At 38.6% G+C, this 9,943-nt stretch overlaps 1 protein-coding gene and 1 pseudogene across 1 annotated transcript; both read left to right on the plus strand.

Moving 5' to 3' along the window:
- Positions 1–451: 451 nt before the first annotated feature.
- LOC127556479 (olfactory receptor 14C36-like) lies at positions 452–1,391 on the plus strand (annotated as a pseudogene).
- A 7,238-nt stretch (positions 1,392–8,629) lies between these two features.
- Positions 8,630–9,529, plus strand: LOC127557600 (transcription elongation factor A protein 1-like). The gene has a single exon (XM_051990908.1). It carries the CDS (start codon positions 8,630–8,632, stop codon positions 9,527–9,529), a length of 900 nt encoding a protein of 299 aa, XP_051846868.1.
- The last annotated feature ends 414 nt before the right edge of the window (positions 9,530–9,943 follow it).

Raw genomic sequence — 9,943 nt, forward strand, 5'->3', positions numbered from 1 at the left:
AAAAATGAGATGACCATGGGAAAAGACAGAATAGGATAGGGTAAAACCACATCTGAGAGGACTTTACAAATAAAAGATCGTTTTCATTAGTAGCTTCTGGCTTAGGTTAGATTGTACTGATGCATTCACTCAAAGATAATCAACACATTAAAGAAAAGATAAAGGAAGTCAACATTACTTTGCCTCCTTAAGTGTTCAGATTTTAAATAGATAATATTATGTTGCAGAAATCTTCTTTACCAGTGCAGGTATACACTTTTTATATCACTCTTAGAAAGTTTTTCCTTGAAAGCTAACTTGACTTGCCCACAGTCACATAGTCATACACATATACAACAGGGGCCATGCCTTATGCAGTAAGGACAAAAACAGAATATGTCTTTAAAAATTGATGACTGATGGATTATTTAATTTCTTTTTGTCACCTTAGGTCATTCACTGGAGTCTGAAAATGTCTAACTTGACCACCTCTGTGACTGAATTTCTCCTTATAGAGTTTTCTGACACCAGAGAGCTGCAGATCTTATATTCTTTGCTTTTCTTTCCTACTTACTCAGCAGGCCTGATGGGGAATCTCCTCATTGTCATCATCACCACTATTGACAGGAGACTCCACACCCCCATGTACTTTTTCATTAGGAATCTATCCATTGTGGATGCCTGCTTCATATCAGTAACTGTTCCCCCCACATCCATTAATGCTCTGGTAAACAACAGGATTATTTCAGTTAGAGGTTGTGCAGCTCAGATATTCTTGGTGACTTTCATGTCCTTTGTTGAGTTTATTTTGCTCACTGTCATGGCCCGTGATCTTCATGTTGCTATCTGCCAACCACTTCACTACCCTGTGATCATGAATTCTCATGTCTGTATAGAGATGACCTTAACCTGCTTGTTCACTAGCCTTTTGTATGCAAGTTTCCATACTGGTTACACATTTCGATTGTCTTTCTCCCAATCTAATGTGATCAATCAATTCTGATATCCCCTCTCTTCTCAAGATCTCTTGCTCAGAAACTTTCAGCCATACATTATCCTTACTTGCTTCTGCTCTGGTGATTGGGGTTGCCTGCTTTGCCTTCATTACTGCCTCTTATATTTGCATATTTTCTACAGTGCTCAGATTTCCAGTCAAAGAAGATCAAAGGAAAGCCTTCTCTACTTGTATCCTTCATATCATTGTGGTTTCCCTGTTCCTTATTTCAGGCTATTATGTGTACCTACAATCACCTTCAGATTCTGGGTCCATTAAAGATATAATCCATTCAATATTCTATTCTATAATACCTCCCTTTCTGAACCCCATTATATACAGTCTAAGGAATAAACAGATAAAAGAGGCTGCAAGGATAATAATGAGAAGAAAGTGTTTTTTAAGGAATAAAGCATAAAGTGCAGTTCTTTCCCAAGTGAGGACTTAACTACTCTCTCACCCCCAGAGCATATATTTTAACTTCTCCTATGAAAACCTGACCATTCCTTGACCATAAGAACATATATTTCAACTCTTTCCTTTTTAATCTATAAGACAGGCATGTACCACCGGTGTTTTAGCTCCAATTATATGATTCCAGGAACTCGCCCCTCCTTGGAACTGTTGCTGTTGATAAGGACTGGCCCCCTTATTAATGCAACATTTGATTATAACCACCTGGAGCCCTAGTTGGTGCGTCCTTGTCTTAGATGAGGTCTTCATTAGCCCCAAAGCCTTCTTTGTTTGGACCCCTATAAAGAGTGGGCAAAGCATTCTCCACTTTGAAGCCTCACCTATGGAGATGACGATCTGCCTAGGACTTTCCCGATTGAGACTCACAGGCTGAAATATCGGGGCTTTCCCAGCCATCCAATTAGAGTTGAAGCTCCCTCGATCGTACTGAGTAATGTATTCTCTCTCTTTCTCTGCTATTCTAATCATAATCCTTATTATTCTTTGCCTCTTGTGTATTATTTGCTGTATGTGTTGTTATTGCAAGCATTCTATCCTGTGCATTGTATAATGAAATTTTACCTTTACTTTAACTGAGCCTGAGAGCATCATTTATAAAAGCGGATTCGAACTTCTCTTAAAAATCATATAACATTAATAGAACACGATAACCCTTGCTTTCTCTCATTTGATTTGACAAAGGTTAAAGTGAACGTTGACACTTTGACAAAGAAAAAGTGACACTAGAACTTGGTATCCAAAAAATTGTTTGGAAGAACCAGAGGAGGATCTTAAGACCTTCAAAGGGTGAAGGTAAGTAGAATTAGCAATTCACCCAAGTTTTGGGTAAAAACTCCATGATGCCATAGCCCTTGCTTTCCCTCATTGATGTGACAAAGTTTTAAGATTCTAAGCCAGACCTTGGGGAATTTTTCAGTTTTAAACCAAAATGGCCAAACTTTTGTACCAACTCTGATCTCAAACATAATAGTGTGGTGGAGTTTCTTTCTTGCTTTGTTAATAATTTTTACCCACCCATCACTAAACTAATTAAGGTTTTTGTAGTTGGTATTACTCTGACATTGGATTCCTCCTTCAGACTGATACATAACTGGTAGTTACTCTGGCAGAGAACTTATTTCAAGTTCAGAGTTCTGGCCCATAACATCTCCCTGCTTTCTTTTGTTTTAGAGCATAAGGTGGTCACTCTCCCTGACTTCTCAAGGAGGTGAGAACCCCCAAAAGGAGGTGATCACGCCTTCCCTGACATCTTAGGAAGGGAGATGAAAACACCAAAGGAAATGGGGAATCAAATCAGATTAGCGGGTTTCTGAAAGGTCTCACTTGAAACAGATATACATTAAATGCATCAACATAGGAGGTATTACAAATAATTATATAAGCACATAGCAATAGAACACAGGGTAGTAGTGATGTAACAAATAACATGAGTCACTTCCGGTTAAGATGGCAGAGAGGAGGCACATAGCTGTGTAGCTCCACGCTTTCTCTCACTATCCATTTCATTACAAGCCTCTGAATTAATGTTTGACTGAAAAAAAACCCCACAAATAGTTACCAAGAGAAGCCATCCTTGAGATTCGCCAAGAAAGGTCTGTCTTTACTGGAGGGCTGGGATGGTTTTAGATCAGGCGCAGGCAGTGGGCAGCGGCAGTGAGAGCACGGGAGCAGACTGGAGAGGGGGTGGGGAGTGATCGCAGCCATCTCTGCAGGGAGAGCTTCGCTACAGGACTAGATACTTTGCTCCGGCAGCAAGTCAGCAGCCCAACAGAGAAGCTAAAAACACCGGGGGTGAAGAATACAATCCCAAATAGCTGGAGTCTCTCGGGACCTGGCCGCTCTCCCCCCTTCCACCTCCCACAATGACTCAGCACGCTCTGGGATCTCAGAGCGCAGGCGCAGCACAGTCGGGCTAGTGCCTCACTGCTGCCCCCCCCCAGTCTGTAGAGGAAGCTCGATAACACACCCAGCCCCTCCCCCAAAGAAAGACTCCAGTTTTTTCTGTTTTTCTTTGCTAGTTTGTCTTTGATTATTAGACAGAATGAGCAAGAAACTGAAGAGGACTTTAACCCTTGACAGCTTCTATACAGATAGAGAACAGACTCTAAATCCTGAGGAGACTAAAAACAGACTGTCTCCAGGTGAATTCCCAAAGGAGGAGATCATCTGTTCCTCAGCACAGATGAACCTCATAGAAGTGATTAAAAAGGCTCTCACAAGGGAGCTAGAAGAAAAATGGGAAAAGCAGAGTGAGGCTTGGCAAAAGGAGAGGGAAGCTTGGGAAAAGGAGAGGGAGGCTTGGCAAAAGAGCCTGGAGAAGTCAGTTAAAGAGAGAGTGGATAAAGAAGTAAAATCCTTGAAAAATAGGAATGGTGAACTGGAAAACAAAATTGGCAAAATGGAAACAAATTCCACAGAACAAAAGAACTCAATGGGACAATTAGAAAAAGATTTTTAAAAAGTGAATGAAGAAAATACTTCACTGAAAATCAGGGTCGAATAAATGGAATTGAATGACTCAAGGAGACAAGAAGAATCAGTCAAGCAAATCCAAAAAAATCAAACAATGGAAAAGAATGTGAAATACCTTCTGGGGAAGACAACAGACCTGGAAAACAGATCCAGGAGAGACAATCTGAGAATCATTGGACTTCCAGAAAAACATGATGAAAAAAAGAGCCTGGACACTATTTTCCAGGAAATTATCAAACAGAACTGCCCAGAAGTCATAGGAACAGAGGAAAAAATAAACATTGAAAGGATTCATTGATCACCCACTGAAAGGGATCCTAAAATCAAAACACCAAGGAATATAGTGGCCAAATGCCAGAACCCTCAGATGAAGGAAAAAATATTGCAAGCGGCTAGAAAAACCCAATTCAAGTATCAAGGAGCCACAATAAGGATCACCCAGGATCTGGCAGCATCCACATTAAAAGATCGAAGGGCCTGGAATATGATATTCCGAAAGGCTAAGGAACTTGGTATGCAACCAAAAATAACTTACCCAGCGAGAATGAGCATCTTTTTCCAGGGAATAAGATGGACATTCAACGAAGTAAGCGAATTTCATCTAGAAGTCATTATTATAACTTTATATAATAACTTTATTATATAATAAAATGGAATAACAAGTGTAACATAATAGATTTGTAGTCTCGTGCAATAATCTTTGAAAAATTCTACTGTGTTATGGAAATTCTTGTTTTATTCTGTAAATTAAAAATAAATGAGTATGTTCCAAAAAGGAAGTAAGTCATGAAAAAAATTATTAAATTTTATAAATCTTTGGTTAATTTGATTGAACAAAAACAGAAGAAAACCAAATTACTAATATGAAAAATGAAAAGAGTACATTCACCACCAATGAAGAGGACAATAAATGTTTATATGCCAATACATGCAAGTGTATGCCAATAAATATGACAATCTTAATGAAATGGATAAATATTTACAAAAATATAAATTGTCCAGGGTAACAAAAGAAGAAATAAAATACTCAACCCCGGATTAGAAAAAGAAATTGAACAAGTCATCAATTAACTTCCTAAGAAAACATCTCCAGGATAAGATGCATTTACAAGAGGATTCTACCAAAAATTTAAAGAACAATTAATTCCAATACTATAGAATATATAACATATTTGTTAACATAGATAAAGGAGTCCTGCCAAATTCCTTTTGTGACATAAATGTGGTGCAGATACCCAAATCAGAATGAACCAAAAAGAGAGAGAGGAAATTATAGACCAATTTCCCTGATGCATATTGCTACAAATATTTTAAATAAAAATTTAGCGAAGGAAATACAGTAATTTAAATTAATTTAAATTAAAAATTAATTATTTATTAAATTTTATTTTATTTTATTAAAATTTTATTAAATTATTTATTAAAAATTAAAAAAATTTAAATTAAATTAAATTATCAAAACATATTAATTCTTCAATCACAGGGTATGCACTTTTTATACATCACCAACAAAATCCAACAGCAAGAGATACAAAGAGAAATTCAATTCAAAATCACCGTCGATAGCATAAAATATTTGGGAATCTATCTATCTACCAAGGGAAAGTCAGGAACTATATGAGCAAAATTACCAAAAAAAAACTTTCCACATAAATAAAGTTAGATTTAAATAATTGGAAAAATACTAAGTCCTCTTGGATAGGGCGAGCTAATACAATAAAGGTGACAATACTCCATAAACTAATCTGTTTATTTAGTGCTATACCAATCAGACTCCCGAGAAAATATTTTAATGATCTAGAAAAAATAACAACAAAATTCATAGGGAAAAACAACAGGTTAAGAATCTCAAGGGAATTTTAAAAAATCAAATGAAGTTTGCCTATCTGTACCTGATCTAAAACAATATTATAAAGCAGCAGTCAACAAAACCATTTGGTATTAGCTAAGTAATAGATTAGTTGATCAGTGGAACAGGTTAAGTTCACAGGACAAAATAGTCAACTATCGCTATCTAGCATTTGACAAACCCCAAGGATCCTAACTTTTGGGATGAGAATTCATTATTTGACAAAAACTGCTGGAAAAACTGGAAATTAGTATGGCAGAAATTAGGCATGGACCCACACTTAACACTGTATAGCAAGATAAGGTCAAAATGGGTCCATGATTTAGGCATAAAGAATGAGACCATAAATAAATTAGAGGAACATAAGATAATTGATCTCTCAGACTTGTGGAGAAGGAAGAAATTTGTGACCAAAGATGAACTAGGGATCATTATTGATCACAAAATAGAAAATGTTTATTATATCAAATTAAAAAGCCTTTGTACAAACAAAACTAATGCAAACAAGATTAGAAGGGAAGCAACACACTGGGAAAACATCTTCGCAGTTAAAGGTTCTGATAAAGGCCTCATTTCCAAAACATATAGAGAATTGACTCTAATTTATAAGAAAACAAGCCATTCTCCAATTGAGAAATGGTCAAAGGATAGGAACAGACAATTTTCAGATGATGAAATCGAAGCTATTTCCACTCATATGAAAGTGTTCCAAATCACTATTGATCAGAGAAATGCAAATTAAGACAACTCTTGAGATACCCCTACACACCTGTCAGATTGGCTAAGATGACAGGAAAAAATAATGATGAATGTTGGAGGGGATGTGGGAAAACTGGGACACAGATGCATTGTTGGTGGAGTTGTGAACGAATCCAACCATTCTGGAGAGCAATCTGGAATTATGCCCCAAAAGTTATCAAACTGTGCATACCCTTTGATCCAGCAGTGCTACTACTGGGCTTATACCCCAAAGAGATACCAAAGAAGGGAAAGGGATCTGTATGTGCCAAAATGTTTGTGGCCCCCTGTTTGTAGTGGCTAGAAACTGGAAAATGAAGGGATGCCCATCATTTGGAGAATGGCTGGGTAAAGTGTGGTATATGAATGTTATGGAATATTATTGTTCTGTAAGAAATGACCAGCAGGATGAATACAGAGAGGCTTGGAGAGACTTACAGGAACTGATGCTAAGTGAAATGAGCAGAACCAGGAGATCATTATATACTTCCACAACGTACATATGTATGAGGATGTATGAGGATGGAAGTGGATTTCTTTGACAAAGAGGAGATCTAACTCAGTTTCAATTGCTCAAGGATGGACTGAAGCAGCTACACCCAAAGAAAGAACACTGGGAAATGAATATAAACTGTTTGCATTTTTGTTGTTCTTCCCGGGTAATTTTTACCTGCTGAATCCAATTCTCGCTTTGCAACAAGGGAACTGTTTGGTTCTGCACACATAGATTGTATCTAGGATATACTGTGGCATATTTAACATGTATAGGACTGCTTGCCATCTTGGGGAAGGGGTGGAGGGAGGGAGGAAAAATCGGTACAGAAGTGAGTGCATGGAATAATGTTATAAAAAAATTACCCAGGCATGGGTTCTGTCAATAAAAAGTTATAATTATGAGAAAAAAATGAAATGCTTGGTGATTTGAACTGCATTACTATGTAGAAGACTTTAAGGGAGAGTACCACGAAGTGCCACTCGATAGAGAGGTTAGAATCTGGTTGATAAGAGCCTTAAATGTTTTATCCACGGTACAGAATCACAAAGTTCGAATTTGCTGAAACAGTCACTCTAGAAACAAGTTATTGTTTCTTTCAACTCCTGAATCAAAGCCACTGTTTGAGAATTCTCCTTATCTAGACTAAAGTTATGGTAACTGCAAGGACAGGACTTAAAAGTTTGAATAAGCACAAGATATTACTAAAGTTAGTCACCCACGAACATTGAGCAAATACCCATTTGTAAGGGGCAGAAACTCTTGTAAGATTGATTCAGTGCTAAGGCAAGGTGTTAACTCAGTGCAATTGAGATGATTCCCTAGTTTACAGGTACTTAGTATAGATCTATGAGTTGACACCTATTCTACAAGCTTCACACCTCCGATGATGTACTTATAAGAGAGTATATAAGACCTAATAGATCTATGAGTAGACACCTATTCTACAAGCTTCACACCTCTGATGATGTACTTAAAGAGAGTATATAAAACCTAATAGATCTGTGAGTTGACACCTTCTACAAGCTTCACACCTCTGATGATGTACTTATAAGAGAGTATATAAGACCTAATAGATCTATGAGTGGACACCTATTCTACAAGCTTCACACCTCTGATGATGTACTTATAAGAGAGTATATAAGACCTAAGAGATCTGGGAGGGAGCCAGACTCAGAGAAAGACTGAGGACTGGAGGCTGGAGCTCACTCAAGCTCTCGAACGGAGACTGGAGAACAGACTCGATGACAAAGACCCACCTGGTGGCTGTCCTGGTTTCTATTAATCTGAGTTAAATCCTTGTTTGGAGTGTACGTCTTTCAAGCATACTTCTCCGAAGAACCTCTACATCCACTGTCTGCGCCTGGGAGGAGAAGTCAGCAGCGCCTGGGACCAGCAGTCACCCGCGCCTGGGATCAGCAGTCACCCGCTCTTGGAGAAGCAGTCACCAGCGCCTGGGACTAGCAGTCACACAAGACCGGTCTTTATTTGTTCCTGAGAGGGCCCTGAGTCTTGCTTCTCCGTGTGTGGCTCTTCTTGACATTGAAGGGACGCCTGCTCACCTCTCCCACGCTCCGTGTCCCATCCCCTCTGAGTGTGGGGGAGAGTGGGTTGCAAAACCGCCGTTGCCATGGAGGACGAGATCCTTCGCATAGCCAAGAAGATTGATAAGATGGTGCAGAAGAAAAACGCGGCTGGGGCACTGGACTTACTCAAAGAACTTCAAAACGTTCCCATGACTCTGGAATTATTGCAGTCCACAAAAATTGGAATCTCAGTAAATACCGTTCGCAAGCAGAGCACAGATAAAGAAGTCACCGCATTAGCCGCGTCTCTCGTCAAATGCTGGAAGAAGTTGGTATGTGAGCCCCCCAAGACCCCGATGAAACAAAAAAAGGAATCCGCTCCCTCTTGCCAAAGCAGCCCTAAGCCAGGACAAGCAAGTAGCGTCAGCAGCAATGCGAACCAACGAAAGGAAGAGACAAATGCTTCTGATTCCCTCGTTAAATCTTTCCTCCGGGCACCAAGCACTTCAGATTCCGTCCGAATCAAGTGCCGAGAGATGCTTGCTGCCGCCCTCAGAACAGGAGACGACTACTTTGCTACTGGGGCCGATGTAGAAGAGCTGGGAGCTCAGATTGAGGAAGCTGTGTATCAGGAGCTACGGAACAGGCATATGAAGTACAAAAATAGGGTTCGAAGTAGAATAGCAAATCTCAAGGATGCAAAGAATCCCAATTTAAGGAAAAACGTACTGTGTGGGAACATACCTCCGGATGTCTTTGCCAGAATGACTGCAGAGGAAATGGCTAGTGATGAACTGAAAGAGATGCGTAGAAACGTGACCCAAGAAGCAATTAGACAGCATCAAATGGCTCGGATCGGTGGGAACCCAACTGACCTATTCAAATGTGGCAAGTGTACAAAGAAGAATTGTACCTATAGCCAGATTCCAACCCTAAGTAGTGAGGAACCTATGACAATATATGTTTTCTGTAATGATTGTGGAAATAGATGCAAGTTTGTTTAGAAGAAGAAATTGGGGACATACCTGGACACTTACAAAAGAACATTTTGGAATTAGCTTTAAAAACTAGGTCAAGAATCTGCAAATTACCTGCAAATAACATTTTGTAAAGCAGCACAAATCCTTGGGGGTCAGTTTTTGTTTTTTGTTTTTGTTTTTTCCCTTGAAACCGTTCTTATAGTTAGTCAGTGCAAGATCAGATAGTCAGTTGTATGGTGTATCTTTAAAACTAATTTTTCTTTTTATTTTGATAAGGAAGTCAACAATAAACTTTTATCAATTTCAACTTTTGGTAATTGCTTGTTTTTCTTATAAATGAAAAATGAACTTTAACTTTTTTTTTAAAATCAGAAACACACTCAAAAATCTTTTTTACTTCTCTGTTAATGTGAAAGTGGAATTTGCATTTGTTTCTGC

The sequence above is a fragment of the Antechinus flavipes genome, chromosome 3 (genome assembly GCF_016432865.1).
Source record: "Antechinus flavipes isolate AdamAnt ecotype Samford, QLD, Australia chromosome 3, AdamAnt_v2, whole genome shotgun sequence".
In the NCBI taxonomy this organism is placed as follows: Eukaryota; Metazoa; Chordata; class Mammalia; order Dasyuromorphia; family Dasyuridae; genus Antechinus; species Antechinus flavipes.

Bases quoted from the DNA above. Each gene is read 5' to 3' on its own strand.
- LOC127557600 (XM_051990908.1), top strand. From the start codon at position 8,630: ATGGAGGACGAGATCCTTCGCATAGCCAAGAAGATTGATAAGATGGTG.